This window comes from Phoenix dactylifera, chromosome 2 (genome assembly GCF_009389715.1).
Source record: "Phoenix dactylifera cultivar Barhee BC4 chromosome 2, palm_55x_up_171113_PBpolish2nd_filt_p, whole genome shotgun sequence".
Classification (NCBI taxonomy): Eukaryota; Viridiplantae; Streptophyta; class Magnoliopsida; order Arecales; family Arecaceae; genus Phoenix; species Phoenix dactylifera.
The window spans coordinates 13,681,117-13,697,826 of record NC_052393.1 but is presented as its reverse complement, the minus strand read 5'-3'; the positions used below and the strand labels follow the sequence as shown (position 1 = coordinate 13,697,826).

Genomic DNA, 16,710 nt, shown 5'->3' with positions numbered 1-16,710 from the left:
ATCAATGGAAACAAAATAAGTAATTTCAGCATTTACTCATCAAACTATAAGGATCTTATATTATAATGTAAAAAGACTTGCTGTCATGTTGCATCTGGTGTAAGAAAGCTTCCTGCAAGTTGACCAATCCCTGTGCCCCTTCAAAGAGATGATCGTACGATCTATCTCAACAGCATGGACAGATAACATTATAGAACACCCAACTAGGCCTTTCATTTCACCAATGACTTCATTTGGCGGAAGTAACTGGGAACCCGAGAGCTGTAGACCTAACCACATGCACAGTTTCTGCAAATTGCATTGGTTGTGGGGATCAAGGTTTGAATAATTTCAATTAATCTAGGCCCTAAAAAATTTGGTAAAACCAAACATAAGTTGATACCAGAATCAACCTGGCCTCTTTGGTTTAGCCTATACTCTTCCATTTCTGGCAAATGAAAGAAACTGCATAGAAGCTGAAGCTGTTTCCTGTTCTGTTTTGGCCTCGAGAAAAATCTGTAATGTCTCTAGAATTTTTAATCACATGTTAATTTTTACTTTTTATTCATGAATCTAAGCCTAGGTTCTCTATTTTTGGTCCTTCCATGTGCCCAAGGGATCTTCCTTATGAAATATGCAAAAACACCCCCAGTGGTATGATTGACAAGTGATTCATAAATCTGCCCAAATAGTTAGGACAAGTTTTGCTAATCATGGTTACTAGAAAAATGTAGCACCTTTGCTATACATGAAGAGAAAACAGGCAGAATTGAGAAACCAATACTAGGGATATGGCTGTGAGGGAGGCCACACTCTAGAAGTCTTACTCTATTCTTTTATTTTTTAGGCGCAAAGGTTAAAGGGGTCTTGGTGGACTCCCAGTAGTATGATTGACAAGTGATTCATAAATCTGCTCTAATAGTTAGGACAAGATTTGCTAATCATGGTTACTAGAAAAATGTAACACCTTTGCCATACATGAAGAGAAAACAGGCAGAATTGAGAAACCAATACTAGGGATATGGCTGTGAGGGGGGCCACACACCAGAAGTATTATTCTGTTCTTTTATTTTTTAGGCGCAAAGGCTAAAGGGGTTTGGTGGACTCCCTTTCTTGTGATAAGCATGGATGGTCTCATAGTAGAGACGATTGATGATATTATTTACTTCACAAAAGTTAGATTATATATTTGGCATTACCTTAGTTTGGTATTATGTTATGATTTCAAGGAAATTCAAAAGATCAGAGAGTAAAGTTGTTTTTTTCCCTACTCAGATTGGACATAGCCCATTGCATCCAGGGTCACGGTGTTTTGTTTTGGTAAGGAACGATGGAACGACAGAAGATTTCTCATACAGAAAATGCATCATTGGTGCAGCCTACAGCATCTCACCAGAATTCGGATCAATGGTTGAAAAGAAGATGTCCTGGAGGCGATGATTCATGAGAAATTTGTACAGATATTGACGGTCATATGGACCAAATTTTAGGCCATCTATGCACTCGGGATGCGAGCCAGAACAATAACCGGAAGTCTTTTTTGTCCCCCCCTTGCTAAACTTGCAAGTTTTTTCTGCTGCTCAACTCATTCAATTAAAACTATGGAGAATGATAATGCTTTCAGTAGCTTCGTTAGCTCCCTAGCATTCATCCGTCATTGTGTCTATCCATTTTCTTTTCATTGTGCAAGTGTAAGAAAACAAGTTGTATATGCACCAATTTTGGTATATAACAAAGAGATACTGGTGCTTGGGTAATAATTTTGCATATCCATCATGTAAATGTGGAATTCCTCCAAAGCAATTCTTTTGTGGGAAATAAAGTAAATTTGATCGATTTTGTGTCTCGTACCTTCCTTCTCAGTGCTTGGATGGTGGAAATTCTAGTAATTTTACATTTTTGTGATGCGAATGTTGAATTCCTCGAGGAAGACTTTTCCTGGACATGATCTATTTTATGTCTTATATCTACCTGCTCAGCCACGTCTTTCAACAATTTTGAACCAACCTGTTATATTTCCTTCTTGTCGACAATTCTAGTAATGTTTTGTTCCTTCAATGCGATCAATACGCAGAATGAAAAATATTAGCATACTGCCATTATACACAAATAATAGCACATCTATGTTCAGTATCCGATAAACAATAGCACTTCTATGTTCTCTACTATTGTGATCCTCTGGTACCGCCTTAAATTGCGTTAACCCCAAATACCAAATCATGACAGCTCAAGGCAACGGAAAAGAATCCTCATTCCAGCCACAAGCATTAAACAGCTGCAACTCAATCAGCAAGAAATTTTGAGAAACCACTGACTGGGCCGGCCAGAATGTCTAAGAATGGATTTTTCTTCCACAGAAAAATGGATATATATATTTTTTTTGGTAAAAGAATAGGAGGGGAGGGGGAGAGGCGAACCTCGCCCGCATAACAGTCCCCACTAAGCCCCCCTTCCACCAGAGAATGTTCGATGCAGACTGCAAGTTTCTACGTACCCTCTTTGACCTATGGACTCTTCTCACTGGGCTCATCATCCATGTGTAAGTACATCACCCCAGCACCACCTCGATACCAGCAAACCAGTAGTGCTCCCACCGGCAGCATTCAGACATAGGGCATCCGATCTCCGAATTTAATCAACGCTTGCGCGTTTCGAGCCTGGGCCATCCTAGTGGAAGCCAACGCCCTATTCCATCTGTGCTACCACCTTGGTGGCAAAAAAAAAAAAAAAAAGATCTTTCAAGCTGTAGAGAACTTAGAATGCAATGGGGAATCGGATCTTAGCATACACTATTCTCTGGGCTCTAGACATGGCCCATGCTGCCAGGAACCTGAGTTTGATTGTGCTAGTAATACCGAGCACAAGCTTTTAAACCGTGTTGTCTGGATTCTATTCAGAGAAGGTGCTTTCCAAGGAACATATAAAGGATCAACTGGCAAAAATATCAAAACTGGCTGCCATACATCTTGCATTGCATTTCAATAAATCCCTTATAAATTACATGAGGAAATGAATATAGAATACAAAGAGTGGATTATCATCAACTCATGAAGTTGGTTATCTCATTTGTCAACCACTTCCACACCTTCAGTTCGCCTGTTCCTTCTCCCGTAAAGAATAACCCACCAGGACCAATTCATATTGCTCTCACTTCCTCCTTGGAGAAGATTTTACCCCTCTCGTTGAACCTACATGGAGGATTTCTTTCAAGTTGAAGGAAACTTCCAAAACTTCCAAGATCACATATATGTATACTTACGATGGCAGGTCATAGATGCGGATGCCGTTGTCATTGCATGAACATAGTAACAATGGTTTTGCTTGAGCATCGTGCATACCACAAAGTGCAAGCACTCCCTGAAAAAGGATAAATGCATTACCGAACAATGTAATCCTGACAGCTGAGTTGAACAAAAACAAAGCTGTCTAATATCTACTTTCAGAAGCATGTTGCATTTCTAGATAAACTTGTAAAACAAATGCATATCCACTCCAGTGAAGAAATTGTGAAATATAAAATAGGTCAAAAGAATCCATTGAATCCACTATCTCACCATAAGACAGAAGAGAATTAACCTCCATGAGTACACAATAAATTCTGGTTGTTTGCTGATCTTATAGCACCAATAAAATCTTCCCATATGCACTACCATTCAATTGTTTAGGAATCTTAAGTTCTCTCACTTTAAAACTTACAAAGTAATCCATAGACCTAGCAGACCTAAATCTGCTAATGACATGATCTGAATTAGCATTAGGTCATGGTGCATTCACAAAATTGGTACACATAATCATATCTTACAATTTTATTGGAAGCATATTGACATCTCAACTTTGATGTGCTTCAGAAAAAATAGAAATCCTAATTTAGACAATGAAAATTGTAAGAACTCATGTACATAGGGCCCCCATGATGAACAAACTTGGAGTCCATGGAAGACAGCAGCATTATTAAGATGAGCCATTTCATAAGCAATGACAGCTGTCAAAGCCAAGAATATCTGTGAGTCCCACCTCTTAAATAAAAAACTTGGTGCATGAACAAGTGATTTTTCCTAAGGCAATGAGACGCTTCAGCTCCGCAGAGTATGCGGATAGTGAAGATACGGAAAGAAATGATGATGCAGCAACTGGCATCAAGCACACACTTTTATGCAAAGAGTGAAGATTGACAAGAAAATGATAGGCGAATGTAGCAACGAAGAGTGATAAGCATTGTGAGCTCAAAAGAGAACGTGCTAGGAAATTCCCTTAGTCTGCAATAATGGAATGGTGGATCACAGACATCACATATGACATGTCAAGAGATTCATCCTTGATTGCCTAAGGGTAGAAACTACAAGAACACCTGAGCGTATTTGTATCCGCACAAATCCAAGCAAGGACACTATACATTCACATATGTAGTGTATTGGCGCTCTAGTTTTTTTTTTGCTAGACTATTGGCACTCTAGTTTGACAGCACATAAAACATAGCCTATAAAATTATTGACATGATTGGCTGGCTGACTATAAGTTTCTATCTTAAAACTACAGATAAAAGAGGACGTTATGAGTTTTAAAGGGTGGATAGTTGGAGAGGAGATATGCTAGGGATGGCTAGGGGAGAGCATAGCTGTCAAAAATAGTCCAGTTGACCCTAGTAATAAACATAGCTATAGCCTAGGCGATTGCCCAGGCAACAAGCTAAGTACTAATAAAAAATTCAAGTAAATAATTTATAATAAAAAAATCAATTAAATTATTTATAATAAAAACTGCGAATGTAATTTCAATATTTGCATATTACCAAACCTTAAAGGCATAGATGAATGCAAACAATTAAAAATGCTTTACATATGCTAAACTCATAATTAGAAATGACAGAAGTACTAATATGTATTGCTGCTGTCGTAGATTTAAAAGGTAAAATATTGCCAAGCTTCCTCAATTGTCCATGTGTCAGGAGCTAGACCCTCAGATAAGGTCCAGCTCCATAAGTGTAGGGATTTGAAAAAAAGACCTTATGTGGTTACTTCTTAGTATGCATATCTAGGTAAATAGAATTTGATTTTTTTCTATTTCTTCAGGTCGATTCTAATTTTGCATCTTGCTCGTCCCCACCATCCTACAAAGGTTGTGATAGACTTACCTTTAGAGGCTGTATGTTTCTGCTGATTGTATGATGTTGATGCTTTTTAATCCTACAGTGCTTGAACTTTTCCTACAATGCTTACCCTCGATCATAACTTACTGTTGCTATTATATTCTTGCCAGTCATCCTTTTGCCTCCAATCCATGCTTTACACAGAAAGCACCATTAGCAACAGCATTCTTTCTCTGATTCCATTTATTCAGGCTAATTCTTATGAGTCCATGGTTCACATGGTGCAGCAAATCATCTCAAAATCATTTTGACATGGCCATTGTTGATGTCCAGCCAAATACTCTGTGTAACCTTCAATTATCAGGTGCCGGCAGCCACATGACCATTACCAGTCCTGATCATCTCATGTGCTTGCATCATCCCTGTCCTGCTTCTCAATAGGATGCTCTCATCCTGTAATGCTGTTCTTCATGTTCCCAAACTTTGTGAATTTATTTTCTATCAGTGACCTGGCAATCACATTATCCTTAAAAGCACAAGGGACCCACATGCTCGAAACTACTTCCCTTGAGACATTAAAGGTAATCATCTTTCATCAACCTTTTTGAGTCATGTCTTCATATTTAGGGCTTCACTAAACATAGTAGTGTCCTTGATATACTTCTGAACTCCCTGTTCAAATGGATATTGAGTTGCTAAACATAAATACATAAACATAGGAGATATCTTTATCATGAGATTAATGGATACTTGTAATATTGTTTATGAAGTTGGCACGACCTATTAGTTGCATTATTAGGAAATTAACAATTGATCACTAAAAATAATCAACCTGAAAATATCCAAGTGCTATTCATGATCTTTTTGTAGAAAATTATTTTTCCTTCAGGAGCAATTTCATAAATATTTGAGCATAAAAAACTACAATATGTTTACGAAGGCTACTCATCCTTCAACTGAAAAAATTATTAAAAAAATGAAAGTTAATAGATGGATACTTATCAAACACTTCTTTGAGTAACGAGAATATCGAAGGATTTATTTAAAAAATATCACTTCTCCCACAATTTCTTCGTTCTTGCTAGAGTTTCATTCATGAACTCATTGAAGAATGCATCAATTAACAATTTTTTAAACAATAAAAAAATAATGAAAATGGATTCAATTAAAAATGAATGGAAAAATCCAAAACAATAACACCGCATCCCTCTTCAAATCAAGGTTTAATTCTCAATTCAATGTCATTTCTACCTCGATCAATTCAACAAGCTTCAAGACAAGGCTAAGAATAATTTGGGATGAACAAGGAGGCATCCCTGACCATCTTACATAAAATATTTAGGTAAGATAGAGGGTTTAGTTCTAACCCCTATATACCTTTGCCTTTGACATAGCAAACCAAACACAACATATTGGTCACATCCAAAGTACGCCGTCTCGATACCGAACCTCGTACTGGTGCTATACTATCACTGTGACGATACGGTACGGTATCAATACGCCCTCTGTACCATTTATCAGTATCAAATCCGTATGGTACACTATGCCCCATACCACCCAGTTCGGTACGATACGGCGAATTTTGGTCACATCCATGAATTTCATTATTGCACAAACATGCTACGGTACGGGCCTATACAACACAAGTTAGCACCATAGGTACATGCCAGGGTCGGCGGAACCGTCCCGAACCGGACGGTTTCGATCATACCGAGCTGTATCGGTGGCGGACGGAGATAATTTCAGCAACGGAAACAAAACCAATTACAGAAAAAAGAGAAGGAAAGAGAGAAAAAGAGAGCAAGCGAGGGAGGGAGGGAGAGGGAGAGAGGCCAGCAGAGGGTGGCGGAGGGCCGGCGGATGGACGACGCCCGAGTAGGAGGCGGAGGCTGCGGCCAGATCCCTATTTCAAAAGAACCAGAGGTTCAGCCACGGCCTCCACCGGCCTCTACCCGCCTCCCTCCCTTTCTCCCCTTTCTCTCTTTTTCTCTCCTGTTCGCCCTTTCCCCCGCCCCCTCTACTATGTCGGACAAGCCCGACATGGCACAGCGCAGGCCTGTACCGACCCGTGCCGCCGGACAACTGGTCCGATGCCTGGTACCGGCACAAGAGACCATGGTGCATGGTATGCACCATTTCTATTATGCCAAGTTTGTTAGGTTGTGTTGGTTTATGTACATAACTCATGTACAATAATACTATATGTTTTCGTATATGTTTACCACAAAGTGCTCGCACCCTTACGTTGAGGTATACTCCAAACTCCAAGCTCTTCCTCTAATGGAATTAGAGACTTCCTACATATCATTCCTTGATGTCTTGAACTTAGCAAACAATTAAATAATGCCAACGACTTTTCTCCAAGATCAAATTGTCCAGTTAGCGTGAGATCATTATTATCAACAAAACATCATTTCTCGCTCCTACCAAAAGTTCACCTGGTCTAGTCCACTTACTGCCAAAGCTTCATCATTTGTGAGCTTTTTATACAAATCTTTGAGGTTTGGACCGATTAGACGACCTCTTCCAAGATTGCTTGTCATATAATCCTCGAGCAAATCATAGCTTTGGATGCCAAAAACTATTAGTTGTCACCAATGCTCTATGGCATGGATTTGCTCATTCTAGTGATTCCTAACATGCTTTAACATGCTATCATTTTTTCCCATATTTAAGTTTATTTGGAATAATTGTTTATGCAAAAATTTATCTAAAAATAGAAAACATGTTGAAATTATTAAAAAAAATGAAACATATCTAAATAGAATGGATATAAAAAATTATCTTCCTTTCTCAGGTTTAGTGATATATGAGTATTTTTTATATAGAAAAATTTTCCAAAAAAAAGGTGGAGCAAGTTGCTTATCATGGGTTGATGTATTTGTAGGCTTCACGCTAACCAAAACTTTACTGAATCCAATATATCAAAGTAGAAATCCCTTGTAAACTCTCATTCTCCAACTCAAATTGAAGAGAAAGTGGGCGAATTGGGAAGAAAACAAAAAAGGAAATGGCATAGAACAATTTTTGACTTGGTACTCGCCATGGTTTCAAAACTGCTGAAATAAGATGGTGGTACAGCCAAGGTTCGCCGTCTTGGTACCAGACCCCATACCGGTGCCACATTAGCACAATATCGGTACTATACAGTACGAAAATTTTTTGGTGCCGAACCGGTATGGTACGGTACAACCTATACCGTCCGGTTCGGAATGGTATGGCGTATCATGTATACAACAGATATCTTACCATTCTAGTATTAAAATGGCACTGGTACAGGTGCTGGAACATCGAAAAGCCATATTAGTACATACTGAGCATACCAATTTGTATTGCTCTGTAATGGTGCATATCAGTGATACCGTGCTAACCATACTAGTCAATATCAATAGTTTTTTTTTTTAATTTTTGAAAGAATATAGTTTCGACATGGGGTCAGTATTGGTGCCGTATTTGATATTGCCACTCCAATGGAAAAACTATAAGAAGGTTGGTATTAGCATTTAAAACCTTCATACTAACTACTGAATGGAAAAACCGTACGAGGTTTGGTACTAGTATTTAAAACCTTAGTATTAACTATTGACCAATATCGATCAATACTGATTAGTATTATCCTAGGTTCAGGCCTTTTCATTCAAAATCGAGTACCGAAAAGCATCTAGGGTTCTAGTCTGTTTGGCGTAGCATGGTCCGTTTGCACTCAAAATCTTCAATATAGCAACATATGTTGAGTTACCATGGATCTCAAAGTTGTTGACATCAAGGTTCGTCATCGGTATCGGATCTCGTACCAGTACCATTCTATTACGGTGTCAAAAAACAGTATGGTACGAGATGGTAAGGTGTACTAAGTGTCGGTACAGTACGATACTACATACCGGTTCAATACAAATATGGTACAATACGTCCGATATAGTACAGTACCGACCAATACAGCAAATCTTGGTTGATATCATAGGTCTACACATATCCTTAGTAACATGTCCAGGTTTGGTGACTCCAAATATACCATTATAGCGACACTTGATAATGTAGGTGCACCTACATCCTATGAAACATTCCCTTCGGAAAGAGGAAGAACTTTTAAATAGATTATTTTATGTAAAGCATTATATCACCACTTTTTACCTCAAGCCATTATAAGAAAAGACTTCAAAAAGAGAGTTAAGGCCAAATACAATAAAAAGTAAAAGAAAACTAATGATAATGTAGGTTGAAATCAATTTAAGGAAACAAGATTTGAAATTTAATCAGAAAAATATGCTCATTCAAACTTCCATGGAAATAACTTTAAGATCTAGAGGATCATAGAATCTGAAGCTAATTGCTAGGAAGGTTTCTTCTACACCCTTTGCCCAACAGGGCTGGCTCGAGCCTTAGGCGATCGCCGCCCGAGCCTTAGGCGACTGAGGTGGTCGCCTAAGGCCTTGGCCCAAAGGAAGGCCTCCGGAAGGCAAAGAGAAGATAACCACAGAAGGAAGGGAGAAGGCAAAAAGGCACCGACTTGCGATGAAATAAAGAGAGGAGAGGAGAGAAAGAGATTGAGAGAGAGGGGGGGGGAGGGAGGTTCCTTGCCTTATTTTCTGTGTGTGACCGTGACCAAAAGGAAGCAAAGGCCCCATATAAAATGAGAACAGGAGCTGGCTACGAGTCTTCCCCCTTGATGGAAGGGAGGTGGAGAGTTTCCTAGCCTGCAGAGGGGCAATTTGGGAAGTTGGGGATAGTAGTTTTGTTTTGGGTGGAGAGAAAGAGAGAGGAGGGATTTGGTTGTCTGAAGCCACTCTTATCTTTCATCCCTTCGCTTTTTTGGTTTTGGCCTTGGTTTTCCTTCCCTCACATTACTCCTGATCCAGCTGGGCCATCAGGAAGAAAGATAGGGGGATTGGAGATTGACTTCTTGGAGGGTGGAGATTCTTTTAATTTTTTCCTCTCTGATTCTTCTCCCCTCTTGGGTGGTAGAGAGAGAAAAGGAGGGAGAGAGGGGGGGGTTGAATGGCTGCTATGCTGGGATGTTGCAGTTGCTGCTTGGGTACTCACTTGAAGGGGAGATGGACCAGATGGTGGGATGGGACTTTTATTAATTAGATGGAGTGAATTTCCCATAATGCCCCTACTTTCTCTTATAGAGAGGTCTCTTTCTGGACAAATTCTTTCCTTTACCTTGACCATGAAGTGCCATGGGATAACCTTTTCCTATTCTGCTCTTGCTTGACATGGTAAACAGTATTGCCAAGCATTATCTCAGTTATTTAATCAGTTTCATGGGTCCTTCTTTTAAAATAATTACTTTTCCATGCTTCCATTCAAGAATTATATTAAACTGAAGAGGCTTCTTGTCTATCTTTGTTAGATTCATGCATCTTTGTTGAAATAGTGTACTTGACAGCTATCTATTTTCATATCATTTTTTTAAGTATTTTATACTTATTAAAAAAATTATTATTAAAAAAAAAAGCCTCATTCACTGAATTCGCCTTAGGCCCCCAAATGTATTGGGCCACCCCTGTAATGCCCAATATATGTTTTTAGAGATTTTTCCTCAAAAGGATTAAATAAAAGGGAAGCAACCCGTTTCATACAATTTTGGCCATGTTGAGTAAGGCCCTATTTGGGAGAGCTTTTGGAGGGCCAAAAAGCACTTTCTGGCCCTCCAAAAGTACTTTTAGATAAAAAAAGGTGTTTGGTAAAATTTTGGAAAAGCTGTTTCAGCTTTTGCGGAAAGCTGAAAACAGCTTTTGGCGAGAAGCTCCAATTTAGAGCTTTCCGAAAATGTTGTTTTCAGTTTTGTCGGAAAGCTGTATTTTTGACTAAAATACCCCCATTTAAAAAAAAATCCTCCCAAAAACCACTATCTCACCATCTGTTCCTCTCCCACACACCCCACCCCCCCCCACCCCCCTGCCGCCGCCGCACCCCCTCCCTCTCCCTCTTTCTTTCTCCCGATTCTTCACCCTATAAAATTAAGAAAGAAATTAAATTAAAAGAAGAAAGAAGGGGGAAAGAAATGGGGCTCCTGAACCAACTCCGTGACGCCTCCAGCGACTCCATCTCGATCCTCCTCATCGTGGCGGCTGCCGGGTGGGTCTCCTACCTCCGCTCCCTCCTCCTCTGCCTCCTCCACTCCCTCGTCCTCCTCAGCCTCCACCCCTCCTCCGCCGCGGCCAACGATCCCCTCTTCTCCGCTGCCGGGTCCGGCCCTGCCGGACTTGTTGTCATGGCCTCCTCCGGACGCCCCTTCGCCTATGAGGCCTTGTCATCTGCGGCCGTGGAGGAGGAACGAGAGCAGGGAGAGGTTAGGGTTGGAGGATCGGGGAGAGAGCAGGGAAAGGGAGAGGGAGGCGGCGTTGGTGGTGGAGGGACGAAGGGGAATGGAGGCCGGCTGGGGGAGTCCGATGGGGAGGCGGTGGAATTCGGCGAGGTGGGTGGTGGCGGGTTTGGAGAGAAGCTTCAGAAAGGAAGAAGAAGAAAGAAGAGGAGGAAAAGAAAAGAAAAAGAATAGAAAAATAAAAGAAAAGAAAAAGAAAAGAAGAAAAAGAAAAGAAAAATAAATAAATAAATAAATAAAAATATTAGTAATTGTTTAACCAATTTTATCATCTAGCTAGAAAATTTGTTAGAAAAATAAATGGTCATCAAAAGGAAGAAAAATTAATTTACGCTAATAATTATAATATTTTATACCTTTATTATTCTATTATACTATAAATATAATATATATTACATTATATCATAATACATTAATATTTTATGTTAAATAATTTAATATTATGTTATATTATGAAAAATTAATTTACTCTAATAATTATATTACTATGCTATGCTATGCAATGTTATATTACTATATTATAATAATGTTATTTTACATTACAGTAATATTATACTATATTATATATTATGTATTAATATATGTTACGTTTTATTATGCCCTGTTGTATAATACTATGCAATGTCCTTTATGGTAATTTTGTCATACAAAAGTACTTTCTCAGTTTGTTTACTAAACATATGTTGAAGTACCACAGCACTTTAGAAATGTAGTTACCAAACAGAAAACAGCTTTTTATAACAGCTTTACTTCAGACAGCTCTACTGCCAACAGCTCCCCCAAACAGGGCCTAAGTCTAGATGGGGTTCAGGAGCAAAATCCACTACATCCAAGACAAACTCATATTGCAAAACTTACAGAGGGCATAACTTTCACTTATAAGATCTATTGAAATGTAATATTTTTTGAAATTAGATAACTTTTCGAGACCTACAATGTAGCAACCTGTTATAAGGCCCATTGGGCACCAGACGACCCCATTATTTTGAAAATGATCTAACCACATTGTTCTGATGTTAGGAACAAGCATAACAAAAAAATAAGTAATAATTAAGCTAAGAAGTTTTTAGAAGTTAAAACTTCAACATTCAAGGATTTCATAGCAGTGATAGAGAGAGATTTATATGAGCAAGCACTATAATGTTCCTATTTCACAATTCTGTCAGTTATGAAGCAAGGTAAATTTTATTGTCAAAAAAGGTGATAACTTGTAAAATGCCCAATTATTTTCAATTTCATGAGTATATGTTCAATGGTTCAGAGACGTACATGTTCTTCATTATGAGTTCCAAATTTCCACTTTCAGTAGCAACCCAAACCTGCACAGACCAAAAAACAAAAAAAAGGGGTAAATAATAATTGAGAAACCTGTTGATCGAGTACCAAGTAACTATAGAGTTTATGAGCCAAAGTAACATGTACTTGTAAGTGATCAACACTAAATATACCAAAAAATTCTGACCTTTATTGTTTGGTCCAGCGAACAAGATAATAAAAATTGATCCCAACAAAGTACAGACATGACAACTGATGTATGGTCAGTAAGGGTCTGGATGCACTGTAAAGTAGCAAGGTCCCACACCTGAAAGATATATCCAATGTTTATAAAATTGAACAATGTATATCTTATGCCAATAAAGTAAATGGGGGAAAAAGAAAGAAAATCAAGAAGATTGGCAAGGGAGAATCTTATTTTGATACAGGAACATCATCTTGCACATCAAAATCAACAACCAGTGGTACACATTTTGGAAATCATCTTGCATCACCCAAATGCCATAATGCTCCAGACACTTGCCTCCTTTATACCTCCTTTATGGCAAGAGGGTGATGCAAATTTTGTTCTCTTTCTTGAAACAAAAGGTCAAAAAAAGACACTGGATGGGAAGGTTTTTTTATTAAAAGAAACAGATTAATCATCTCAGTGATTGAAACTAGCCTGACAAATCAAAGTCAGGTAAGTAAACTTGGATCATGTAGTTGTTTTACCCATGCAAAGCAATATTGTAGTAGCTTTATGGTTGCAATGTATGTCAAACATGATGATGTTGCCAATACATAAACTTTAAAAATAATAAAATATTAAGAGGAAAAGGTATGGTTGAGAAATTCATTATAAAACTGAAAATGCTATATTTAGTGGTCAAGTAGATTCAAGGTTTAATGATTGATAGATGTATAATCCTTAAAGGACGTCCAAGTACATGAGGCTTCTGCCACTACAAGGTCTGCGGAAGGTCAAACGTATGTAAATTTACCCCCGCATGCAGTCTTTTCATGTTTTGAACCCATGATACCCATGTCATAATGGAGCAATCTTACCATTGTACCAAGGCTACCCTCGAACACATGAAATTAACAGCACTAGATTATTGTATGTGCTAGCATGTTTTTAAGGAAGTTTATACAAGAAGCATCATAATTCCTCATCTATTGAATGGAACACATCAAACTCAATTTTTAAATATATTGCATATAAAATTAAATATAAATTGAGTGAAGAGTCATAATTTTTTTACTTTTATGGTATGATCCATTGAGCCAGAGTAGAGCCTCATTGCACCCACAGCTAATGAAACTACAGCAAGTTGATGACCACTAAGAGACGCTGTCGGTTCAAAGCAGTTCCCTACGGCACTGAACTTCCATGCCAATATACATCCACCCTGCAACAGAGAGAAGAAAGACATAGGATTTTCTTTCAAGCATGTGCCACAAGTTCGCCCATACAGTTCATCTACACTGATCTCCATACAAAATTAAGAAGAGATTTTGAAAAAGGTTAAGAGGAAAGAGGGATACCTGTGTCCCAGCAAAAAGCATCTCATTACCAACAACCAAAGCATACACTTGGCCAGCAGGTCCACTGAGGCTTAGATCTGTCGCAGTTTGTGTGTTCCATGCCTGCATGACCACCAAAGAAAAACTGAGACACACAAGGCTCACCACCATGCAAACACACATCCACGTCCAAGCTGAAAAATAGAGGCCATTCAAAATGCAAACAAAGTGATACATGAAACACGAAATTCAAACTTTTCCAAGACAAAGTAACAAATAAATTTTATTAAAAAAATCTCACCTTAACAGCACTGGGAATGCCAATAAATACCCATGGCCCCTCGCTGATCATGCAACCGATTTGGTCTCCCAAATTAATGATCCCAACGCACTATCACAGACATATAATAGATTAAAGATAATATCCAATATTCCATGGGTAAACAATGCCAAGAGAATTTATACCTGCCCCGTCCGACAATCCCATACCCGAACAGATTCATCCTGGCTCCCCGAATACAACTTTTCAGACCCCGATGGAAGTGCGATCCCTGCTACCGCCTTCCAAGATAACTCCTTTCTATCAAACCACCAAAACCCACCAAAGGTTCCAGCTAAAAGAACATGAAGCAAGAAAAGGGAACATAACGAGGTAAAGAAAGCCACCTTTTGGTGCCCCTGGAGAGGGGTCAAGAGGGAGAAGCTATCGCTGATAAACCACGAGTGCAAGAACCGGCAACTCTCTCCAAAGGTACAATTTCCGGCAAGAAAGTAGTTGCAGACCTTGTCCGGGACCTTGGCCGGGGGCCGCCCCGCCGCCCCTCCCCCTCGCCCCTTCCCCCACTTCGAGGTGGGGCCAGAATTGCCGCCGCCGGAGCTAGGGTTCCGCCACGCGAGGGCCTGGTGGTGGGCCCGCTTCGCCGCCACCCCGTCCGGCTGCGCCGGCAGCTCGCTGTGGAGGAAGGGGCAGGGGTGGCGGTTGCACCGCCCCGCCCGCCAGTGGTAGCAGACCTTGTTGACCCTGTCCGGGACCGCCGCCGCCGCCGCCGAAGAACCCACCCTTTGGTGGACCCTCTTGTTGCCATACCGGCCGGCCGTCTCGATGTCCATATCAAGAAGAGACGAGCGGACTCGACAATACCCTAGAACGGAAAAGACTTGGGGATTGAAGGATGGAGAGACCGAATGATCGATCGAGAGGAGGGTTTGCGATGGATTCCAGCGACCAAGATCGAGAAGGGAGAGGGGAGATCGGCGGGCGAGGGATCTTGGGGAGAATCCAAGCGGAGAGGATTTCGGAACTCGCGCTCTCTCTCTCTCTCTCTCTCTCTCTCTCTCTCTCTCTCTCTCTCTCGTCCTCCCCCCCTCTCTCTTTACCACTTCGATGATGGTCGAGGAAAGGAGCGGAGTGAGGCGAGCCAAGGCCTGTTATGGTTTTCTATTTTCTTGGCACCGCCTCGCTGCCTGGCAGGGATCCTACTCCGGTTCGCCGTCGGTGTCGCGCCCGCGCGCTGCCCTTTCGCCGTCGCTCGTTACGCGACTGTGATATCATACAACGTGCGTACGCAAGAAATTACTCGCCGGTACAGACGAGACGGAACACGTAAGAGTGGATTAGTGTGATCCTCCGATCTCGTAAAAATTTCTTTATGATAAATTATAGTGTTTAGTTTTTTTAGAAAGTAGTCCTTGAACTAATTTTGGATTTTATAAAATTCGAGATTTAATAAGAGAGATCCAATTCCACAATCATACTTGGAATCGTATTGCATTGTGGTCGTGATTGTCTGAGCTCCGTCACACTCCTTGGTATTGTGGGATCCACCGTCCACGTAACTATAACCATCATCATATGCTATATTTGGAGGGCCATGGTAAGACGGGAAAGTCCCCTCTGTTCACCTGTTAAGAGAGTCATGGTTATAGCGATGCCGACCTGCACTATGTTCTCTCCAGGATACGGAGATATCGTTCTTACTCTCTCTCATTCTCTCTCTTTCTTTCTCCTCCTCTTCTTCTCTATTGTCTTCTTCCTATTCTCTCTCTATCTCTTTCTCCCTCTATTCTGCATCATATGCATGGTCAATAATTTTATGTTGCAATAATTGATGTTTCCAGGCTATTACAATTTGAAACATGTCATCTGGATAATAAGGTTCAATAACGAGTGAGAGTTCTCAATCAAAGAGAAGGAAGGGGGGATTACGTCTGGTTATAAATATTTCAATCAGATTGGGATCTAATAACAAAGTTAGAGCTTGAATCTAGCATGGCTTAGCTCACTCTAAGCTTGTTTTTTTGTTGCTTTTTTTTTTTGGTGAGCCAGGTGAATTACATAGGAAATGTAGAGTAAAAACAACAGATGGAATCAGAGTAAACAAGTTCAAGAAGAGCCTGATGGAAATTGATGTCCACATCAGGTCAACCCCGTGGTTCGCCAGGAAGCCATTCAATCAGCAGAGTTGGCCTCGCCGTAGCAATGGCTAACTTGGAAAGAGCTTGGGTTGCCTTTTCACTCCACATGCAAGTCCACAAA

The 16,710-nt window shown here is 40.0% G+C and overlaps 1 protein-coding gene and 1 pseudogene across 2 annotated transcripts in view; one reads left to right on the top strand and one right to left on the bottom strand.

Moving 5' to 3' along the window:
* LOC103716854 (DNA-directed RNA polymerase IV subunit 1) overlaps window positions 1–1,829 on the top strand; it is a 32,620-nt gene extending 30,791 nt beyond the window's left edge. For both annotated transcript variants that reach the window (XM_017845140.3, XM_017845138.3), the window contains exon 20: window positions 1,255–1,829. In XM_017845140.3, coding sequence (XP_017700629.1) covers window positions 1,255–1,419 — 165 coding nt within the window. In that variant the 3' untranslated portion in view covers window positions 1,420–1,829. The remainder of the gene's footprint in view (window positions 1–1,254) is intronic.
* Window positions 1,830–2,845: 1,016 nt separating this feature from the next.
* Window positions 2,846–15,799, bottom strand: LOC103716851 (annotated as a pseudogene).
* Between the last annotated feature and the right edge of the window lie 911 nt (window positions 15,800–16,710).